Consider the following 24,810-nt stretch of genomic DNA (forward strand, 5'->3'; position numbering starts at 1 on the left):
AGTTTTACTTTGTACTTCTTTCAAATTAAGAAATACTTCTTTCAAATACTTAAGTAATAATCAGTTATAGTGTTCTGCTTGTTTTTGTTTCAGTTTAATCTGTTACAGCCTGATTGTAAGTGCTTGGTCTCCTTCACTACACACGTGCACACATCACTCACATATGCACACACACACTGTTTTGTTCTCTAGGGTTTAATTCCTGGTTCTCTCTTAATTGTCTACAAATCTACTTGAGCAGTCATACCTATGCCTATGACTTTATGATTATCTTTACACTGATGACTTTCAAATACGTATCTCTAGTTATGAATTCTGTTTTTTAAAAATAAAAAAATTAAGATGAAAGTCACTATTTTAACAATTTTAAAATGTGCATTTGAATGGTTTTAGTATATCCACAATGCTTGCAACTGTCACCACTACCTAATTCCAGAACTTTATCATCACCCCCAAAAGAAGCCTTGTATCCATGAAAAAGTCCCTCCCTATTCACACATTCCTCTAGGCCCTGGCAACCACTAGTCTTCTATGTCTGTGGATTTGCCTATTCTGGATATATCACATAAATGAAATCAAACAATAATGTGACCTTTTGCTTCTTCACTTAGCATCATGTTTCCGAGGTCCTTGCATGCTGTAGCAAATATCACTACTTCTTTCTGTGACTGAATAATATTCTATTTATAGATATGCCATGTTTTGTTTATCCATTCATACATTGGTGGACCTTTGAGCTGTTTCTACCTTTTGGCTATTATGAATAGTGTTGCTGTAAACACTCATATACAAATTTTTGTGTGGACATGTGTTTCAGTTCTCTTGAGTGTATAATTAGGAGTGGAATTGCTGGTTCATATGGTAACTGTAATGGTAACTCTATGTTTAACTTTTCAAGGAAATGCCAAGCTGTTTTCCACAGCAGCTATACCATTTTACGTTCCCACCAGCAATGTATGAGTGTTTCATTTTCTTCATATCCTCACCAACACTTGTTATTATAGCCATCCTAATGGGTGTAGACTGGTATCATTTTGGTTTTTATTTGCATTTCTTCTATGAAAAATAATTTTGAGCATCTTCTCGTGTTCTTATGGTGGCTATTTGTGTATCTTCTTCGGAGAAATGCCTATTCAACATCTTTTGAGGATTTAGCATCAATGTGCATCAGGGATATTGGCCTGAAATTTTCTTTTTTTGTTTTGTTTTGTTTTTTGCTTTAAATGTGTCCCAGAGATTCTAGTACATTGTGTCTTTATTCTCATTGATTTCAAAGAACATCTTTATTTCTGCCTTCATTTCGTTATTTACTCAGTAGTCATTTAGGAGCAGGTTGTTCAGTTTCCATGTAGTTGTGTGGTTTGGAGTGAATTTCTTAATCCTGAGTTCTAGTTTGATTGCACTGTGGTTTGAAAGACTGTTTGTTATGATTTGTGTTCTTTTGCATTTGCTAAGGAGTGTTTTACTTCCAATTATGTGGTCAATTTTAGAATAAGTGCGATGAGGTGCTGAGAAGAATGTATATTCTGTTGATTTGGGGTGGAGAGTTCTGTAGATGCCTGTTAGGTCCGCTTGGTCAGGAGCTGAGTTCAAGTCTTGAATATCCTTGTTAATTTTCTGTCTTGTTAATCTGTCTAATATTGGCAGTGGGGTGTTAAAATCTCCCACTGTTATTGTGTGGGAGTCTAAGTCTCTTTGTAGGTCTCTAAAAACTTGCTTTATGAATCTGGGTGCTCCTGTATTGGGTGCATATATATTTAGGATAGTTGGCTCTTCTTGCTGTATTGATCCCTTTATCATTATGTAATGCCCTTCTTTTTCTCTTTTGATCTTTGTTGGTTTTAGGTCTTTTGTATCAGAGATTAGGATGGTAACTCTTGCTTTTTTTTTTTTTGCTTTCCATTTGCTTGGTAAATCATCCTCCATCCCTTTATTTTGAGCCTATGTGTGTCTTTGCATGTGAGATGGGTCTCCTGAATACAGCACACTGATGGGTCTTGACTCTTTATCCAATTTGCCAGTCTGTGTCTTTTAATTGGGGCATTTAGCCCATATACATTTAAGGTTAATATTGTTATGTGTGAATTTGATACTGTCATTATGATGCTGGCTGGTTGTTTTGCCCATTAGTAGATGCAATTTCTTCACAGCATCGATGTTCTTTACAATTTGGTATGCTTTTGCAGTGGCTGGTACTGGTTTTTCCTTTCCATATTTAGTGCTTCCTTCAAGAGCTCTTGTAAGGCAGGCCTGGTGGTGACAAAATCTCTCAGCATTTGCTTGTCTGTAAAGGATTTTATTTCTCCTTTGCTTATGAAGCTTAATTTGGCTGGATATGAAATTCTGGGTTGAAAATTCTTTTATTTAAGAATGTTGAATATTGGCCCCCACTCTCTTCTGGCTTGTAGGTTTCTGCTGAGAGTATCTGCTGTTAGTCTGAAGGGCTTCCCTTTGTGGGTAACCCGACCTTTCTCTCTGGCTGCCCTTAACATTTTTTCCTTCATTTAATCTTTGGTAAATCTGATGATTATGTGTCTTGGGGTTGCTGTTCTTGAGGAGTATCTTTGTGGCGTTCTCTGTATTTCCTGAATTGGAGTATTGGCCTGTCTTGCTAGGTTGGGGAAGTTCTCCTGGATAATATCCTGAAGAGTGTTTTCCAATTTGGTTCCATTCTCCCTGTCACTTTCAAAGGTACACCAATCAAACGTAGATTTGGTCTTTTCACATAGTCCTATATTTCTTGGATGCTTTGTTTGTTCCTTTTTATTCTTTTTTCTCTAATCTTGTCTTCACGTTTTATTTCATTAATTTGATCTTCAATCACTGATATCTTTTCTTGGTGACCTTTAGATGGGGTCTTGAAGTGGACATGCATTCCTTTCTGTTTGTTAGTTTTCCTTCTGACAGGCCCCTCTGCTGCCAGTCTGCTGGAGTTTGCTAGAGGTCCACTCTCGACCCTGTTTGCCTAGGTATCGCCAGCTGAGACTGCAGAACAGCAAATATTGCTGCCTGATCTTTCCTCTGGAAGCTTCATTCCAGAGGCACACCTGCCAGATGACAGCCAGAGCTCTCCTGTATCAGGTGTCTGTTGGCCTCTACTGGGAGGTGTCTCCCAGTCAGGATACACGGGGGTCAGGGACCCACTTGAGGAGGCAGTCTGACCCTTAGCAGAGCTTGATCAGTGTGCTGGGAGGTCCGCTGCTCTCTTCAGAGCCGTCAGGCAGGGACGTTTAAATCTGATGAAGTTGGCGCCCACAGCCTCCCCTTCCTCCAGGTGCTCTGTCCCAGGGAGATGGGGGTTTTATCTATAAGTCCCTATCTGGGGCTGCTGCCATTTTTTCAGAGATGCCCTGCCCAGACAAGGGAAATCTGGCAATCTGGCCACAGCAGCCTTGTTGAGCTACAGTGGGCTCTGCCCAGTTTGAACTTCCCAGTGGCTTAGTTTACACTGTGAGTATAAAACTGCCTACTGAAGCCTCAGCAATGGTGGATGCCCCTCCCCCCACCAAGCTCTAGCGTCCCAGGTCGATCTCAGACTGCTGCTGTGCTGGCAACGAGAATTTCAAGCCAGTGAATCTTAGTTTGCTGGGCTTAGTGGGAGTGGGACCTGCTGAGCCAGACCACTTGGCTCCCTGGCTTCAGCACCCCTTTCCAGCAGAGTGAACACTTCTGTCTCGCTGCTGTTCCAGGTGCCACTGGGGTATGAAAAAAAGAACTCTTGCAGCTCGTTTGGTGTCTGCCCAAATGGCTGCCCAGTTTTGTGCTTGAAACCCAGGACTCTGGTAGGGTAGGCAACTGAGGGAATCTCCTGGTTTGTAGATTGCGAAAACCGTGGGACAAGCGCGGTATCTGTGCAGGAGTTCCTCAGGCTCAGTCTGTCACGGCGTCCCTTGGGTGGTGGAGAAAATTCCCCGACCCCTTGCGCTTCCCAGGTGAGGCGACGCTCCACCCTGCTTCAGCTTGCCCTCCGTGCACTGCACCCACTTTCCACCCAGTCCCAATGAGATGAACCGGGTACCTCAGTTGGAAATGCAGAAATCACCTGCCTTCTGGGTCAGTCTCGCCAGGAGCTGCAGACCGGAGTTGTTCCTATTTGACCATTTTGCCAGCAATCCCCCAACCTTTTTTTTTTTTAAAAAAAAAAAAAAAAAAAAAGAGATGGGGGTCTCACTGTGTCTCCCAGGCTGGAGTGCAGTGACACATTCTTAGTTCACTGTAACCTCAAGCTCCTGGGCTTAAGAGATCCTCCCACCTCAGCTTCCTGAGTAGCTGGGACTATAGGCGTGCACCACCATACCTGGCTAATTTATTTTTATTTTATTTTATTTCATTTTTGTAGAAATGAGGTCTCACTGTGTTGTGTTGCCCAAGCTGGCCGCAAGCAATCCTCCCACCTCAGGCTCCCAAGGCACTGGGATTATAGGGATGAGCCACTGCCCCGGCCCAGTGTAATTGTTACTTGTATTTTGTATGACATTCTCTAGTTGGTATTTTATGCTTTCCTTGAAAAGTCTCATTTTGATAGAGAATATTTTCTGCCATTTTGTCTAGTTCATTTTTTTCTATTACTATGAGTTTAAGTAACCTTTTATAGCCAGTAAGATAGCCCATTAAGTGCATTATACTTCCTTGGTGGTTGATTTTCCCTCTTTTGCATACATAGGAAATGCTCGGAACTTCTTTACGTTTTTCAAACGCAGCTGGCTCTGAAACTGCTCCAGTGTCTGAAAGTGACGGATGCGCCTCATTTCTATGGGCTGCCGTCCCTTGAGCGGACCTTACGAGGGATGGCTAACCTCACTGCGTTTCCGGGATGGAGCTCACACTCTCCTCTCACAAAGCCTCTAGATATCTGTGTGAAGTACTTGTCAGGTCTCCTTGAGGTAAGTAGAAATAGCAGCACCCCCCACATGGTAGTTATTTACTATTTATCAATTGCTTTTACTTTATGCCAGGCCACAAGTACATTATATGTTACTCTGTTCAATGTAGAATATTATGCATTATTTATATAAGTCATAATAGTGAAATGTTTTAGTGATTTTTATTAATAAGGAAGGTCACTTTTATAAATACTCTCATTTTCAAAAAAATAAATGGAAACTTTTGATGCTTAAAGAAAGTGTTCACTAGAGCATTTCAGGTTTTGGATTTTTGGATTAGGAATGCTCAACCAGTAAGTATATGATACAGATACTTCAAAATCCAAAGAACTCCAAAATTCACACTTCTGGTCCCAAGCATTTTGTATACAGCATACTCAGTCTGTACAATGTTAAAGGATATTTGTTTTTTCTTTTTCTTCCAGTTTGTGCAGTTTTAGATGCTACTGCTATGAACATTCTTATCTTTTGGTGAAAATGAGCATCTGTTTTGAAATTTTATCTTCTGTTATTGAAATATATAAATATAGCCAATTTTTATACATTGACCATGTATCCAGCAATTCTTATTTCTAATATCAAAACAGAAGCCTTTAATTTTTCACCCTTCAGTATGCTGTTTATATTTTTTTGGTCAATTAAGAAAAATCAAATTAAGGAAGTTTTCTTTTGTCCTGTTTTGCTAGGAGCTTTGTTTTTTAATTCATAATTGTATATTGCTTTTTTCTGTATCTTTTAAGATAATCACATGATTTTTCTCTTATATTCCATTATCGATTGATTTTAAAATGTTAAACAACCTTGCATTTCTGTTAGGTTGTGATGTATTACTCTTTTTATATATTAGTGGATTTCGTTTCTCAATTTTTTTAGAATTCTGAAGTTTTTAGAGTTATTCTACCTGTTTGCTCATGTAAAAAAGTTTTTTGAGTTTTGCATCTTTTTTCTCTTAAAGAATTTGTCAGGTTTTTAATAATCAAAATCATTCCATTCTTATGACTAAAATGGGAGAATGACGAATTAATGCAGCAGGGAGTTTCTAAGAACGTGACCTTTTCAACTGTTTTAAATCTTATATTCCTTTATATAACTTTCTTTTTTGGAATAGCTGATTTGCATTAGTGTAATTTTGTTCTCTAATGTTAGGTAGAATTTGATCGTGAAACAATCTTGGTTTGCAGTTTTCCTTTTGGGAAGATTGTAAATTATGAAATGAAATTAATTTTTTTTTTTTTTTTTTTTTCATGACACAGAGTCTTGCTCTGTTGCCCAGGCTGGAGTGCAGTGGTGTGATCTCGGCTCACTGCAACCTCTGCCTCCCGGGTTCAAGTGATTCTGCTGCCTCAGCCTCCCAAGTAGCTGGGATTACAAGCACCCGTTACCACGCACAGCTAATTTTTGTGTTTTTAGTAGAGACGGGGTTTCACCAGGTTGGCCAGGCTGGTGTCGACCTCCTGACCTCAGGTGATCCACCCGCCTTGGCCTCCCAAAGTGTTGGGATAACAGGTGTGAGCCACTGCGCCTGGCCTGAAGTGACTTTTTAAATAGATCTAAAATCATTCAGAGTTTCTTTTTATGTGTGTCAGCCTTATTATGTTTTTGTAGAACTTAAAAACTTTTTATCCAATTTTTAAAATTTATTACTATGAAGGTATTCATCAAATCATCTTACACTTTTAATGTCTGCTGAATCTGTAGTGAAGTCCCCTTTCATTCCAGACATCAATTATTCCTTTCTCAATTTTTCTTGATTTATCTTCCTAATAGAATGAACCTTTGGCTTTGTTGAGCCTGTCTTTAACGTTTTTCCCGTGTTTTATTTCTGCCAATATTTATTATCTCCTTCTACTTTTAGTTTAGTTTACAGCTCTTTTTCTGACATTTTAAGGTAGAGGCTTACATCATTGATTTTTTTTAAAGTCTTTCTCAAATGTGCATTTTGAGCTCTAATCCTCTAAGCGTGGCCTTATGCCATGTTTTTATCATCATTTAGGTCAAAATATTTCTATTGTGGTATAATAAATATGACAATGATATGGTTGTACATAGTTCTATGGGAACAGCCTCATCACAGTGGCCTGACAATTTTGCATATCTGCCCTTGGGCTTCATAGACAAGGCTTAACTACAGCCAATCTAAATCTTGGCAGAATTTCCTGTGATTCTTCTGGAACATGAGAATATGAAAGGCTTGTGAGCAGCTCATTTACTTCACTGTCTGTTAGGAAGTCAGTTAGGAGCCCGTTTCTTATTGGTTCCTAGGTTCCGATGAGCACTGGGCTTTCTGCCTTTCTCTCCTTGGGGCGTAGCTACAGCTTATAAAACTGCTTTACTGCAACATGGCATGGGCTTCTCAGCAACAGAGCGTCCTGCATCTTTGTTATAGTCATCTGGCCCCTTTATTTCAATGTCATCCTGTGCAAGGGATACTAGTAGCTGGCACCTTTGACTATTCTTGCTTTTGCTGTTTATGTAGGTAATAAACTGTCTGAATCCAAAAATTACTCATTGTTTTCTTTCTGGACAAATCTGTCAACCTCGTTTTGATTGTTAACTGTGTTCGGACCTTGAGAATGACTCTTGTAGGAAGCACTGTAGAGTTAGATTTTGAAAGATAAGTAAATTGATAGCGATAGCAGTAGACATTCTAAACATGGAATTTTCTGATAAAATTGTATCTGTAACCTCCTATTTGGTTTTCATGCTGTGGGTGCCTTCTTGCCATCATGTAATCTATACCTACTGCCAGATTATTTTTCAGAAGCGTAAATTTTTCAATCCAAATCTTTTTTTTTTTCAAGAGCATAAGGCTCAATAATTTTGCATTTAGAGATTTGCCCCCATTGTAGTTTTTTCCCACATCTCTGAATTTTCAGTTATATCTGGCTGCTTTTCCAAAATAAAAATGCACTTTAAAAAGACTACTTCTTTCACATAGTTTCCTCTCGTTTAGGGATGGCAATATCTACAAAAAATTTAAGATCTAACTTACTTATTTACCTTCATTTAGAAACCTTTTCTTATTCTTCAAAAGTTGGATACTTACCTAATATTGTTTGGCCTTTCCTGTAGGTTATATACCTGTAACAATTTATATATGTGGCTATTAATACATTATATTTTTATTTATTTTACTTTATTTCTTTGAGAAAGAGTCTTACCCTGTTGTTCAGGCAGGAATGCAGTGGCGCAATCACAGCTCACTACAGCCTCAACCTCCTGGGCCCAAGTGATCTTCCCACCTCAGCCTCCCAAGTAGCTGGGGCCACAGGTGTGCACCACTACACCTGGCTGGCTTTTAAATTTTCTTTGTAGAGATGGGTCTCACTATGTTGCCTAGGTTTGTCTTGAATTCTTGGGTGCAAATGATCTTCCCACTTTGGCCTACCAAAGTGCCACTATTACAGGCATGAGCCACTGTACCTGGACCTTTATTTTGTTTTCTGCATTGCTCTAGTAGACTGTGAGCTTGTAAGTATCATCTTTGGGCTGTTTCTGCTATCCCATGGCTACTTCATTGACCTAGCACCATGGTTTTTACATAGTGGTTAGTGAATCAGTTAATTAATATATGTGCTACATAATACATATATATTGTGTATAGTTTTTAAATTAAGATACAGTTTCAAAAACATTTTGGAAATGTAACAAATTATTATAAAAATAAGTTTTATTTTTGTGTTTTTATTATTAAATAATGATTTAAATAATGTATATATATATTTTTGTTTGGTCTTATCTAGAACTTTTTTCCAAAAGCACATATTGTTTTTAAAACAAATTTAAAGATTATAAATATGCTTTGCTGTACTATAAAATTTAATATGAATTTCACTGGAGTCCCTTTAATAAAATAAATTTCGGAGAAGTTCCAAGATGGCCGAGTAGGAACAGCTCCAGTCTACAGCTCCCAGTGTGAGCGACGCAGAAGACGGGTGATTTCTGCATTTCCAACTGAGGTACCGGGTTCATCTCACTAGGGCTTGTCGGACAGTGGGTGCAGCCCACGGACTGTGAGCAGAAGCAGGGCAGGGCATCGCCTCACCCGGGAAGCACAAGAGGTCGGGGAATTCCCTTTCCAAGCCAATGGAAGCCGTGACAGACGGTACCTGGAAAATTGGGACACTCCCACCCTAATACTGTGCTTTTCCAACAGTCTTAGCAAACACCACACTAGGAGATTATATCCCACGCCTGGCTTGGAGGGTCCCACACCTACAGAGCTTCCCTCACTGTTAGCACAGCAGTCGGAGATCAAACTGCAAGGCGGCAGCGAGGCTCGGGGAGGGGTGTCTGCCATTGCTGAGGCTTGAGTAGGTAATCATAGTGGCTGGGAAGCTCGAACTGGGTGGAGCCCACCGCAGCTGAAGGAGGCCTGCCTGCCTCTGTAGACTCCACCTCTGGGGGCAGGGCATAGCTGAACAAAAGGCAGCAGAAACCTCTGCAGACGTAAACGTCCCTGTCTGACAGCTTTGAAGAGAGTAGTGGTTCTCCCATTACAGAGTTTGAGATCTGAGAACAGACAGACTGCCTCCTCAAGTGGGTCCCCAACCCCTGAGTAGCCTAACTGGGAGACACTTCCCAGTAGGGGCCAACTGACACCTCATACAGCTGGGTGCCCCTCTGAGATGAAGCTTCCAGAGGAAGGATCAGGCAGCAACATTTGCTGTTCTGTAATATTTGCTGTTCTGCAGCCTGCACTGGTGATACCCAGGCAAACAGGATCTGGAGTGGACCTCCAGCAAACTCCAACAGACCTGCAGCTGAGGGTCCTGACTGTTAGAAGGGAAACTAACAAACAGAAAGGACATCCACACCAAAACCCCATCTGTATGTCACTATCATCAAAGACCAAAGGTAGATAAAACCAGAAAGATGGGGAAAAAACAGAGCAGAAAAGCTGAAAACTCTAAAAATCAGAGCACCTCTTCTCCTCCAGAGGAACACAGCTGCTTGTCAGCAACAGAACAAAGCTGGACGGAGAATGACTTTGACGAGTTGAGAGAAGAAGGCTTCACATGATCGGTAATAACAAACTTCTCCAAGCTAAAGGAGGATGTTCAAACCCATCACAAAGAAGCCGAAAACCTTGAAAAAAGATTAGACAAATGGCTAACTAGAATAAACAGCGTAGAGAAAACCTTAAATGACCTGATGGATGCCATGAAAACCATGGCACGAGAACCACGTGACACATGCACAAGCTTCAGTAGCTGATTTGATCAAGTGGAAGAAAGGGTATCAGTGATTGAAGATCAAATGAATGAAATGAAGCGAGAAGAGAAGTTTAGAGAAAAAAGAATGAAAAGAAACAAAGCCTCCAAGAAATAACGGGAGTATGTGAAAAGACCAAATCTACATTTGATTGGTGTACCTGAAAGTGACGGGGAGAATGGAACCAAGTTGGAAAACACTCTTCAGGATATTATCCAGGAGAACTTCCCCAACCTAGCAAGGCAGGCCAACATTCAAATTCAGGAAATACAGAGAATGCCACAAAGATACTCCTCAAGAAGAGCAACTCCAAGACACATAATTGTCAGATTCACCAAAGTTGAAATGACAGAAAAAATGTTAAGGGCAGCCAGACAGAAAGGTCAGGTTACCACAAAGGGAAGCCCATCAGACTAACAGCGGATCTCTCGGCAGAAACTCTATAAGAGAGTGGGGACCAATATTCAACATTCTTAAAGAAAAGAATTTTCAACCCAGAATTTCATATCCCACCAAACTAAGCTTCATAAATGAAGGAGAAATAAAATCCTTTACAGACAAGCAAATGCTGAGAGATTTTGTCACCACCAGGCCTGCCTTACAAGAGCTCCTGAAGGAATCACTAAACGTGGAAAGGAACAACCGGTACCAGGCACTGCAGAAACATGCCAAATTGTAAAGACCATCAATACTAGGAAGAAACTGCATCAACTAACAAGCAAAATAACCAGCTAACATCATAATGACAGGATCAAATTCACACATACCAATAGTAAATGTAAATGGGCTAAATGCTCCAATTAAAAGACACAGACTGGCAAATTGGATAAAGAGTCAAGACCCATCAGTGTGCTATATTGAGGAGACTCATCTCACATGCAGAGACACACATAGGCTCAGAATAAAGGGATAGAGGAAGATCAGCCAAGCAATTGGAAAACAAAAAAAGGCAGGGATTGCAATCCTATCTCTGATAAAACAGACTTTAAACCAACAAAGATCTAAAGAGACAAGGGCATTACATAATGGTAAAGGGATCAATTAAATAGGAAGAGCTAATTATCCTAAATATATATGCACCCAATACAGGAGCACCCAGATTCATAAAGCAAGTCCTTAGAGACCTACAAAGAGACTAGACTCCCACACAATAATAATGGGAGACTTTAACACCCCACTGTCAACATTAGACAGATCAATGAGACAGAAAGTTAACAAGGATATCCAGGACTTCAACTAAGCTCTGCATCAAGCAGACCTAACAGGCATCTACAGAACTCTCCACCCCAAATCAACAGAATATACATTCTTCTCAGCACGACATCACACTTATTCCAAAATTGACCACATAGTTGGAATTAAAGCAGTCCTCAGCAAATGTAAAAGAACAGAAATTATGACAAACTGTGTCTCAGACCACAGTGTAATCAAACTAGAACTCAGGATTAAGAAACTCACTCAGAACTGCTCAACTACATGGAAACTGAACAACCTGCTCCTAAATGACTACTGGGTACATAACGAAATGAAGGCAGAAATAAAGATGTTCTTTGAAACCAATGAGAATAAAGACACAATATACCAGAATTTCTGGGACACATTTAAAGCAGTGTATAAAGGGAAATTTATAGCACTAAATGCACACAGGAGAAAGCAGGAAAGATCTAAAATTGACACCCTAACGTCACAGTTAAAAGAACTAGAGAAGCAAGAGTAAACACATTCAGAAGCTAGCAGAAGTCAAGAAATAACTAAGAACAGAGCAGAACTGAAGGAGATAGAGACACAAAAAACCCTTCAAAAAAAATCAGTGAATCCAGAAGCTGGTTTTTTGAAAAGATTAACAAAATAAATACACCACTAGCAAGACTACAAACTACCATCAGAGAATACTGTAAACTCCTCTATGCAAATAAACTAGAAAATCTAGAAGAAATGGATAAATTCCTGGACACATACACCCTCCCAAGACTAAACCAGGAAGAAGTTGAAATCCTGAATAGACCAATAAAAGGCTCTGAAATTAAGGCAATAATTATTAGCCTACCAAACAAAAAAAGTCCAGGACCAGATGGATTCACAGCTGAATTCTACCAGAGGTACGAAGAGGAGCTAGTACCATTCCTTCTAAAACTATTCCAATCAATAGAAAAAAAGGGAATCCTCCCTACTCATTTTATGAGGCCAGCATCATCTTGATACCAAAGCCTGGCAGAGACACAACAAAAAAGAGAATTTTAGACCAATATCCCTGATGAACATCAATGCAAAAATCCTCAATAAAATACTGGCAAACTGAATCCAGCAGCACATGAAAAAGCTTATCCACCATGATCAAGTGGGCTTCATCCCTGGGATGCAAGGCTGGTTCAACACGCACAGATCAATAAACGTAATCCATCATATAAACAGAACCAAAGACAAAAACCACATGATTATCTCAATAGATGCAGAAAAGGCCTTTGACAAAATGCAACAGCCCTTCATGCTAAAAAACTCTCAATAAATTAGGTATTGATGGCACATATCTCACAATAATAAGAGCTATCTATGACAAACCCATAGCCAATATCATACTGAATGGGCAAAAACTGGAAGCATTCCCTTTGAAAACTGGCACAAGACAGGGATGCCCTCTCTCACCACTCCTATTCAACAGTGTTGGAAGTTCTGGCCAGGGCAATCAGGCAGGAGAAGGAAATAAAGGGTATTGAGTTAGGAAAAGAGGAAGTCAAATTGTCCCTGTTTACAGATGACATGATTGTATATTTAGAAAACCCCATCGTCTCAGCCCAAAATCTCCTTAAGCTGATAAGCAACTTCAGCAAAGTCTCAGGATACAAAATCAAGGTGCAAAAATCACATGCATTCTTATACACCAATAACAGACAAACAGAGAGCAAATCATGAGTGAACTCCCATTCACAATTGCTTCAAAGAGAATAAAATACCTAGGAATCCAACTTACAAGGGATGTGAAGGACCTCTTCAAGGAGAACTACAAACCACTGCTCAATGAAATAAAAGAGGATACAAACAAATGGAAGAACATTCCATGCTTATGGATAGTAAGAATCAATATCGTGAAAATGGCCATACTGGCCAAGGTAATTTATAGATTCAATGCCATCTTCGTCAAGCTACCAATGACTTTCTTCACAGAATTGGAAAAAAACTACTTTAAAGGTCAAATGGAAATAAAGAAGAGCCTGCATTGCAAAGACAATCCTAAGCCAAAAGAACAAAGCTGGAGGCATCATGCTACCTGACTTCAAACTATACTACAAGGCTGCAGTAACCAAAACAGCATGGTACTGGTACCAAAACAGAGATATAGACCAATGGAACAGAACAGAGCCCTCAGAAATAATACCACACAGCTACAACCATCTGATCCTTGACAAACGTGACAAAAATAAGAAATGGGGAAAGGATTCCCTATTTAATAAATGGTGCTAGGAAAACTGGCTAGCCATATGTAGAAAGCTCAAACTGGATGCTTTCCTTACACCTTATACAAAAAGTAATTCAAGATGGATTAAAGACTTAAATGTTAGACCTAAATCCATAAAAACCCTAGAAGAAAACCTAGGCAATACCATTCAGGACATAGGCATGGGCAAGGACTTCATGACTAAAACACCAAAAGCAATGGCAACAAAAGCCAAAATAGACAAATGGGATCTAATTAAACTAAAGAGCTTCTGCACAGCAAAAGAAACTACCATCGGAGTGAACAGGCAACCTACAGAATGGGAGAAAATTTTTGCAATCTACCCATCTGACAAAGGGCTAATATCCAGAATCTATAAAGAACTTAAAGAAATTTACAAGAAAAAAATCAAACAACCTCATCGAAAAGTGGGCAAAGGATATGAACAGACACTTCTCAAAAGAAGACATTTATGTAGCCAACAGACACATGAAAGAATGCTCATCATCACTGGCCAGCAGAGATGCAAATCAAAACCACAATGAGAAACCATCTCACACCAGTCAGAATGGCGATCATTAAAAAGTCAGGAAACAACAGGTGCTGGAGAGGATGTGGAGAAATAGGAACACTTTTACACTGTTGGTGGGACTGTAAACTAGTTCAACCATTGTGGCAGACAGTGTGGTGATTCCTTAAGGATCTAGAACTAGAAATACCATTTTACCCAGCCATTCCATTACTGGGTATATACCCAAAGGATTATAAATCATGCTGCTATAATCATGGAAGTAGCCCAAATGTCCATCAACGATAGACTGGATGAAGAAAATGTGGCACATATACACCATGTAATACTATGCAGCCGTAAAATAGGATGAGTTCATGTCCTTTGTAGGGACATGGATGAAGCTGGAAACCATCATTCTCAGCAAACTATCGCAAGGACAGATAACCGAACACTGCATGTTCGTACTCATAGGTGGGAATTGAACAGTGAAAACACTTGGACACAGGGTGGGGAACATCACACACCGGGTCCTGTCATCAGTTAGGGGGAGGGTGGAGGGATAGCATTAGGAGATATACCTAATGTAAATGACAAGTTAATGGGTGCAGCACACCAGCATGGCACATGTATACATATGTAACAAACCTGTACATTGTGCACATGTACTCTAGAACTTAAAGTATATAAAAAAATTAAACTTCATTTTTTAATTATAAATATTGAAAAAGGATCAACTGTCAGTATACTAATTAGTTATTTTCTGCTGTCTATCAGAAATGTATGAATTTTAAAAAACAGGTATATTAAAGAGTTAATGATAATATTTCTTACAAAGTCAGCTCCTCTAGTGCATTTAAAATATAATTCAGTTAGTCTAGCTAGTGGCCTATGTATCTCATTTAGTTTTTCAGAAAAACAACTCCTGGATCCAGTGACCATTTGAATGGTTTTTCGTGTCTTGATTTCCTTCAGTTCAGCTCTGATTTTGGTTATTTCTTGTCTTCTGCTAGTTTGGGGTTGATTTGTTATTGCTTCTCTAATTCTTTCAGTTGTGATGTTGTTAATTTGAGATCTTTATAACTTTTTGATGGAGGCATTTAGTGCTATGAATTTCCGTCTTAACACTGCCTTAGCTGTGTTCCAGAGATTCTGATGTGTTGTAACTTTGTTCTCATGAGTTTACCTGTGTAACAAACATTCACGTGTACCCCTGAACCTAAAGGTTTAAAAATTAAAAAAAAAAAAAATTGAACCTATAAGCACCTAGTTTATAGCATTTTTTGTAATGTGATTTATAAATACTCTATCAACCTTTTACAGAGTCTGTCTCCTCTAGAAAGTGAGTTTTACTCTTTGAAATCAGGAATAGGTGAGGACCTGCCACAGCAGTAACTAAAGAAGAAGTGAAGTGTTGCCTCATTTATGTTTAGAAACTATCAGAAGTGCTTTTTTTTAAAAAAATTATGTGCAAAGACCTTAGATCACACCTATGTTTCAAATACCAGAAATTGAAATGAACTGTTCATGGTATTGGAGAACCAAAGGGCTTAGTTTTAGGTAAGAAGTGTAGGCAAAAAGGCAGTAGTCCATTCTATGTTCAGTTGTCTTTGAGGTAATAAAACTTAGTAACAGTTTGTTAGGTAAAGGATACATAAAAAGCACAGTCCCTGTTATGTAATGTTTTGCAGTTATAAAAAATTTGATTAGCAAATCTTGCTTTGGTTTAAAAAGGAGTTCGTTTTGTGCTTCATAAAACATCTCGAGCAGAAAATCTTTATGACTTTATGTTAAATGGTAGGAAAATATTAGGAAGAAATCTGTCACTTTTGTTAAAAATTGTAGCAGGGTAACATTTAATCTTGGGACTATCTGCTTAGTTTATTAATTACATAAACAGGTATCCCTGTTGTACTACTAATGACTAAATTCATCTTTTAAAGAATAAGGCTTATGTGAGAGAACATTGAAACAAAGTCATTGTTGGTCCAAATGATTTGCTTCATAGTTTCTTAGTAATTAAAGCTGTTTCCTTTTTGGAAGGGAGCCATATTTCTAATAAGAGATTAGCTTGTTTCTGCACAGTGAAATTTGAATATGAGTATTTGCTTTTTGTAGCTGTGAAATGAGACTTTTTAACTAAGCATGATTAATTATGATAGGTGAATAAACTATGATAATTACATCTTTAAATCAGATACATGATGTATAATGCCAGAGGTCTGACAAAAATATCAAGTTGAAAGAAAATATTGTCAAAGTTCTTGGCTTGTCATTTATAAGCTAGAATTAAAAATCATTACACAGATCACAGATGTTAGATATCTCCAAAGATGACTTAGAGGAAGATAATAAGGACCTGATCATTTAGATATTTTATTTTTCAAGTAGCCACTTAAAATTTAAAATTTTTGACCTTGGGGAAGGGGCAGCTGTGGACACAGCTTCAGCAAACTTAAATGTTCTTGCCTGCCTGCTCTGAAGAGAGCAGCGGATCTCCCAGCACAGCACTCAAGCTCTGCTAAGGGACAGACTGCCTCCTTAAGTGGGTCCCTGAACCCCGTGCCTCCTGACTGGGAGACACCTCCCAGCACGGGTTGACAGACATCTCATATAGGAGAGCTCCACTGGCATCTGGCGGTGCCCCTCTGGGACGAAGCTTCCAGAGTAAGGAACAAGCAGCAATCTTTGCTGTTCTGCAGCCTCCACTGGTGATACCCAGGCAAACAGGGTCTGGAGTGGACCTCCAGCCAACTCCAGCAGATCTGCAGCAGAGGGGCCTGACTCTTAGAAGGAAAGCTAACAAACAGGAATAGCGTCAACATCAACAAAAAGGACTTCCACTCAGAGACCCCATCCAAGGGTCACCAACATCAAAGACCAAAGGTAGATAAATCCACGAAGATGAGGAAAACCCAGTGCAAAAAGGCTGAAAATTCCAGAAACCAGAACGCCTCTTCTCCTCCAAAGGATCACAACTTCTTGCCAGTAAGGGAACAAAACTGGACAGAGAATGAGTTTGGTGAATTGACAGAAGTAGGCTTCAGAAGGTAGGTAATAACAAACTCCTCCAAGCTAAAGGAGCATGTTCTAATCCAATGCAAGGAAGCTAATAACCTTGAAAAAAGGGTAGAGGAATGGCTAACTAGAATAACTGGTTTAGAGAAGAACATAAATGACGTAGGTGAAAAACACAGCACCAGAACTTCTTGACACATACACAAGTATCAATAGCTGAATCGATGAATCAGAAGAAAGGATATCAGAGATTGAAGATCAACTTAATGAAATAAAGCGTGAAGACAAGATTAGAGGAAAAAAAAACAAAAGGGAATGAACAAAACCTCCAAGAAATATGGGACTATGTGAAAAGACTGAACCTATGTTTGATTGGTGTACCTGAAAGTGACAGGGAGGATGGACCAAATTGGAAAACACTCTTCAGGATATTTTCCAAGAGAACTTCCCCAACCTGTCAAGACAGGCCAACATTCCAATTCAGGAAATACAGAGATCACCACAAAGGTGCTCCCTGAGAAGAGCAACCCCAAGACATGTAATCATCAGATTTACCAAGGCTGAAACAAAGGAGAATATGTTAAGGGCAGCCAGAGAGGTCAGGTTACCAACAAAGGGAAGCCCATCCCCGTTAGTCTTAACAGCGGTTCTCTCTCAGACACCCTACAAGCCAGAAGAGAGTAGGGGCCTGTATTCAATATTAAAGAAAATAATTTTCAACCCAGAATTTCATATCTAGCCAAACTAAGCTTCAAAAGCGAAGGAGAAAATCCTTTAGAAACAAGCAAATGCTGAGAGATTTTGTCACCACCAGGCCTGCCTTACAAGAGCTCCTGAAGGAATCACTAAACATGGAAAGGAACAACCAGTACCAACCGCTGCAAAAGCATACCAAATTGTAAAGACCATTGATGCTATGAAGAAACTGCATCAACTAACAGGCAAAATAACCAGCTAGCATCATAATGACAGGATCAAATTCATGCTTAACAATATTAATCTTAAATGTAAACAGGCTAAATGCCCCAATTAAAAGACACAGACTGGCAAATTGGATAGAGAGTCAAGACCCATCAGTGTGCTATATTGAGGAGACTCATCTCACATGCAGAGACACACATATGTTCGAAATAAAGGGATGGAGGATGATTTCCCAAGAAAATGGAAAGAAAAAAGCAGGGGTTGCAATTTTCATCACTGATAAAACAGACTTTAAACCAACAAAGATAAAAAAAAAAAGGCATTACATAATGATAAAGGGATCAATACAGCAAGAAGAGCTAACTATCCTAAATATATATGCACCCAATACAGGAGCACCCAGATTCATAAAGCAAGTTCTTAGAGACTTACAAAGAGACTTAGATTTCCACACAATAACAGTGGGAGACTTTAATACCCCACTGTCAACATTAGATCAACGAGACTGAAAATTAAAAAGGCTATTCAGAAAAAAAAAAAAGGGATATTCAAGAGTTGAACTCAACTCTGGACCAAGCAGACCTAATAGACATCTACAGAACTCTCCACCGCAAATCAACAGAATATACATTCTTCTCAGCACCACATCGCACTTATTCTAAAATTGACCACATAATTGGAAGTAAAACACTCCTCAGCAAACTCAAAAGAACGGAAATCATAGAAACAGCCCCTCAGACCACAGTGCAATCAAATTAGAAGTCAGCATTGAGAAACTCACTACAAACCACACAACTACATGGAAACTAAACAACCTGCTCCTGAATGACTGCTGGGTAAGTAACACAATTAAGGCAGAAACAAATTAGTTCTTTGAAACCAAAGAGAACAAAGACACAATATACCAGAATCTCTGGGACACAGCTAAAGCAGTGTTTAGAGGGAAATTTATAGCACAAAATGCTCACAGGTGAAAGGGAGAAAGATCTAAAATCAACACCCTAACATCACAATTAGAAGAACTAGAGAAGCAACAGCAAACAAATTCAAAAGCTTGCAGAAGACAAGAAATAACTAAGATCAGAGCAGAACTGAAGGCGACAGAGACACGAAAAACCCTTCAAAAAAAATCAATGAATCCAGGAGCTGGTTTTTTGGAAAAGATCAACAAAATAGATAGACCACTAGCCTGACTAATGAAGAAAAGAGAAGAATCAAATAGATGCAATAAAAAATGATAAAGGGGAGATCAGCACTGATCCCACAGAAATCCAAACTACCATCAGAGAATATTATAAACACCTCTACGCAAATAAACTAGAAAATTAGAATAAATGGATAAATTCCTGGACACATACACCCTCCCAAGACTAAACCAGGAAGAAGTTGAATTCCTGAATAGACCAATAACAAGTTCTGAAATTGAGGCAGTAATTAATAGCCTACCAACCAAAAAAACGGACCAGAGGAATTCACAGCCGAATTCTACCAGAGGTACAGAGAGGAGCTGGTACCATTCCTTCTGAAACTATTCCAAACGATAGAAAAGAGGGAATCCTCCCTAACTCATTTTATGAGGCCAGCATCATCCTGATACCAAAATCTGGCAGAGACACAACAAAAAAAGAAATTTTCAGGTCAGTATCACTGATGAACATCAATGCAAAATCCTCAATAAAAGACTGGCAAACCCAATCCAGCAGCACATCAAAAAGTTTATTCACCAAGATCAAGTCTACTTCATCCCTGGGATGCAAGGCCCTTTCAACATATGCAAATCAATAAATGTAATCCATCACATAAACAGAACCAAAGAGAAAAACCACATGATTATCTCAATAGATGCAGAAAAGGCCTTTGATAAAATTCAACATCCCTTCATGCTAAAAATTCTCAATAAACTAGGTATTGATGAAACATATCTCAAAATAATAAGAACTATTTATGACAAACCCACAGCCAATATCATACTGAATGAGCAAAAGCTGGAAGCATTCCCCTTGAAAACCAGCACAAATTATTTATAAACTCTTTAAAAGGATGCTATAACATTTTTAAAAATATAAGCATATTCTAAGTTACAACTGTGTACTAGGAGGGCACCACACATCTTTTTTTTTTTATAGACTTTAAAAGGAAAAATATTGAAACTAAGAATTTTTGTTTTTGTTTTGAAAAATTACAGGATCTCCCTCTGTAACTTAGGCCAAGTGCAGTGGTGCAGTCATAGCTCACTGCAAGCTCCAGCTCCCAGGCTCAAGTGATCCTCCCTCCTCAGCTTCCCCAGTAGCTGGGACTACAGGTGTCCACTGCCATGCCTGGCTATTTTTTTTCTTTTTTAAAGTAGAGACTGGGTCTTGCTATGTTATGTAGGCTGAAGAATATTTTCTTTTAACAATGGTAAAATACCCATAACATAAAATTTACCATCTTATTCATTTTTAAGTATATAAACTAAAAATGTTACAACTTTATAAGGTAAGGATTAATTCATATGAGTCAGTAGACAGTTATATATGTATCTTTATATACCATTAAGAATAAAGCCACCATGAAATTGTTTACATTTGTTTTTCAGGTCATTACTTCTTTTTATGTGGAGCGTGGAGGAAATGCTATGTCCTTCATGGGAAAAGGTGTTACAAAGAGCACAATTCTTTGCTTGCTTCACTTATCCCATGAGATGATGGCCCAGGCTGGGAGCTCGGTGAGCGCATTAAAGCTGTCTGTCTTCTGAACATTTGCTTGAAAGGGAATGTGCTGTGTCCAACACATTTCAAGCATGTAAACTTGCTACATGAAAATGTCTCTTTTGACTTTTCTTTTTAGGAAACAAGAATGATTTTTGACTAGAATATTTCTTAGAAGTCGTATATTAACAAATCTGAATCTTATTTGAAATTGATTAAAATGTGCATTCACTGAAAAACTACATTTTGTCTACATTATAGGAAAAATAGCTTCTGTCAAAAAATTGTTATGTTTAACTTTTTAAGGAGAAACTGAGATTTTTTTATTTGCCTTGTTTTGGCTGAATAATGGATTAAAACCAAGTATAAAATACATTTTTACGTTGTTTTCATTAAAAATTCTTGTTTTAACCTTCCTGCATTTTATTTTTAGAAACTTACCTAAAGTATTTCTGTTTCCCTTTTTTCCCTCTAGGAGTGGATGTCACTTTGGTTCTTGCCTTTGGGCAGTCATAGTGAAGAATATATTCCTACTCAACAAGGGTTGGCTTGGTTGATTCCATTGTGGGTTGATCGGGACCCAGAGGTGAGTGTGAAGGAGAATCAAATGTATTGTGTTTAGATTAAAAAACAAATGACATGGGGCCAGGTGCGGTGGCTCACGCCTGTAATCCCAGCACTTTGGGAGGCCGAGGCAGATGGATCACGAGGTCAGGAGATCGAGACCATCCTGGCTAACACAGTGAAACCCCGTCTCTACTAAAAATACAAAAAAATTAGCTGGGTGTGGTGGCAGACACCTGTAGTCCCAGCTACTCGGGAGGCTGCAGCAGGAGAATGATGTGAACCTGGGAGGCAGAGCTTGCAGTGAGCCGAGATTGTGCCACTGCACTCCAGCCTGGGTGACAGAGCAAGACTCCATCTCAAAAAACAAACAAAAAAGACACAAAACATATATGCATATACCTACTTATATTATGGGATTATTGTAGTGACTCTACCTTATGTTTTATTTAAGCTCTGTTTTAGCCTAGGCCGCCATCACAAAATACCATAGACTGGGTGGCTTAGACAACAGAAACTTCTTTACTCATAGAAGTTTTGGAAGCTGAAAGTCCAAGATCAGGGTGCTGGCACAGTCAAGTTCTGGTGAGGGCTCTTCTTCTGGCTTGTACACAGCTTCCTTCTTGCTGTGTATTCACATGGCCTTTCCTTGGTCCATGCATGTGGGGCAGGGGAGGGAGGGGTGGTATAGGGACAGATGTGTCTTTTTCTTTGTTGTTGTTGTAAGTTTACCAGTCTTATGGAGATAGGACCATTCCTTTATGATCTCATTAAACCTCAATTATCTCTTAGAAACCCTATCTTCAATTGTAGTCACTTGAGCATAAAGGCTTCAACATATGAGTTTTGGAGGGATGCAGTTCAGTTCATAGTTTTCCACCCCTGAGCCCCTGAACTTCATGTTCTTCTTCCATGCAAAATGCTTTTATTCTCCCTCAACAACCTCAGAAGTCTTAACTTATTCCAAAATCAACTGTAAAGTCTAAAGTCCAAAATCTCATCTAAATATCATCTAAACCACATCTGGGTAAGTCTCCAGATACAAACCCTCCTGAGACAGAATTCTTCGCCAGATGTGAACCTGTGAATCCATACAAGTTATGTGCTTCCAAAAGATGATGGTAGAATAGACATTCCCATTCCGAAAGAGAGAAATAGGAAAAAAGGAAGAAGTGATGGGTCCCAAGCAAGTCCAAAGCCTAGCAAAGCAAATTTCATTAGATCTTAATGCTCAAGGATAATGTTCTTTGGCTTGATGCTGTGCCTTACAGGCCCACCAGAGTGACAGCATCTAGATGGCTCTATGGGGTGACCCCATCCCTTTGGCTATCTTCAAGAGCCCCGCCCATAAAGCTGTCTTCAAGGGCAGCCATGTTCCTGAAGCACTGGGCAGGGTCATCATTCTGGACCACCGAAATCAGAGAGGTCTTTGAAACCAAGGAGGAAAAGCCATCCCCTAGTCCTGTGGTGAGATTCGCAGCCTGGTGATCTCTGAATCATTTTTTGGATCATTCTTACTTTTCATTGAAGAATACAGTAGTCCTCCCTTATCAGAGGTTTCATTTTCCAAAAGCAGCCTGAAGATCAGTAGTAGCCAAACCCTCCCTCACAATGCCTACATCATTCACCTCACCTCATCTCTTTATGTAATCATTGTATCATCTCACATCATTACAAGAAGGCTGAGTGCAATACAATAAGATATTTTGAGAGAGAGACCACATTTATATATTTTTTATTATAGCATATTGTAATTGTTCTAGTTTATTTTTAGTTATTTTTGTTAATCTCTTACTGTGCCTAATTTGTGAACTTTACCATAGATATGTATGTGTAGGAGAAAACATAGTAGTTATAGGGCTCAGCACTATCTGTGGTTTCAGGCATCCACTGGGGGTCTTGGAATGTATTCCCCATGGATAAGGGAGGGACCACTGTAGCACATATTTGCTTACAGAATCCAGGAAGTCCAACAGCTTTCCTTCATTCTCTGCATCTTTCTGTGTCCTCTTTAGTTCAAACTGGCAATGTCTTTGCTGATATAATCCCATCTCTATTCCTGGCTTCTGCTGAGATGTCTGATTAAGTCCATGAATTGCACCCGTGATCTCTTTCTTAAATGGTTATTCAGCCACACCCCCCATGTTCTCTTTAGAACAAGCTTTCTCATTTTTTTTTGCACAGATAGGCTGAGAATTTTTCAAATCTTGTTCTTGTTTCTTTTTGCTTACCCATTCTTAATTCCTTTCTTTAATTCATCTCTCTCCCTTTGCATTTTGCTATAAGCAATCAGAAGGAACCAAGCCAGTTTTTCAACACTTTGCTTAGAAATCTTCTCAGCTAAATATCCAAATTCATTGCTCACAAGTTCTGCCTTCCACAAAACACTAGAACATGACCACAGCTTAACCAGTTTTCTTGCTACTTTATATCAAGGATTGCCTTTCCTCAAATAACCTTTTTTAAAATAACACTTTCCTCATTTTTGTCTGAGATCTCATGAGAATTACCCATGTCTACATTTCTGGCATCCACCTCAAAACTCTTCTAGCCTCTAACCCATTACCCAGTGCCAAAGTCACTTTCATGTGTTTAGGCATTTGTTTCAGCAGCATCCCCACTCCTTGGTACAAAAATCTGTATTAGTGTGCTCAGGCTTCCATAACAAAATACCATCATCTGGGTGGCTTAAAAACAGAAATTTATTTCTTACAGTTCTGGAGGCTACAAGTCCAACATCAGAGTGTCAGCATGGTTGGTTTCTGGTGAGGGCACTCTTCCTGGTTTACAGAGGGCCACCTTCTCACTGTGTGCTCACATGACCTCTTTTTGGAGCATGCACATGGAGAAAGATTTCTCTCCTTCCCGAGGCCACCATTCCTAGTGCAATAGGGTCCCACCCTTATAACCTCATTTAACTGTAATCACCTAATAGCTCTGTCTCCAAATACAGTTTGGGGATTAGGGCCTCAACGTACAAGTTTTGAGGAGACACAATTCAGGGCACAGCACCCTCATTTTCAATCAAATTTGTTTGAGTATAGATTGAAAATATAAAAGAGAAAAGGTTATAGTATCTATTACCTTCAGAAGAGTGGAAAATTATTGGAGAGGCTTAGCCGTTTTGAAACAGTTGAAAAGGATCTGGAAATTATAGACTTGCAACATTTAAGTCTCATGTAATGAAATTAAATTAAATGCAAAAAATGGCATTTGCATTACAATACACAATTTTGTATTATTTCTTTCCAGTTTTAGCCAGTTGTTTACTTTTTTCAAGCAAAATATGCTATTATAATAAAATCTTACTTATAGAAATATTTGAAATACATTTTTTAGTCACATTGAACTTGGACTTACTACATGACTATTTTATGACTGCATTTTTTTAAAACTCTATAGCTGTCATTAAAACTATATTTTTGGGTTAGAATTCAGAAATTTACCAAAACGTGTGGCTTGAACAGCAGTGGTTCTACAGCAAGCATATTATACCACATCAATCTTATTTGGAAACATTTTTCTCTCGAAATAACTTTTGAGGAAAATACAAAATGCCTTGTAAAATGATAATTGCCT

At 38.9% G+C, this 24,810-nt stretch overlaps 1 protein-coding gene across 8 annotated transcripts in view; it reads left to right on the forward strand.

Moving 5' to 3' along the window:
* Nucleotides 1-24,810, forward strand: part of RTTN (rotatin) — a 205,391-nt gene that overhangs the window by 94,257 nt on the left and 86,324 nt on the right. For all 8 annotated transcript variants that reach the window (XR_010120163.1, XR_010120168.1, XM_055296715.2 and 5 more), the window contains 3 exons: nucleotides 4,664-4,883; nucleotides 20,556-20,684; nucleotides 21,143-21,253. Coding sequence is in view for 6 of the 8 variants with exons in the window: in XM_055296715.2 (XP_055152690.1) it covers nucleotides 4,664-4,883; nucleotides 20,556-20,684; nucleotides 21,143-21,253 (460 nt within the window). In the remaining 2 variants the exon portion in view is untranslated. The remainder of the gene's footprint in view (nucleotides 1-4,663; nucleotides 4,884-20,555; nucleotides 20,685-21,142; nucleotides 21,254-24,810) is intronic.

Source organism: Symphalangus syndactylus, chromosome 1 (assembly GCF_028878055.3).
Source record: "Symphalangus syndactylus isolate Jambi chromosome 1, NHGRI_mSymSyn1-v2.1_pri, whole genome shotgun sequence".
Taxonomy (NCBI): domain Eukaryota; kingdom Metazoa; phylum Chordata; class Mammalia; order Primates; family Hylobatidae; genus Symphalangus; species Symphalangus syndactylus.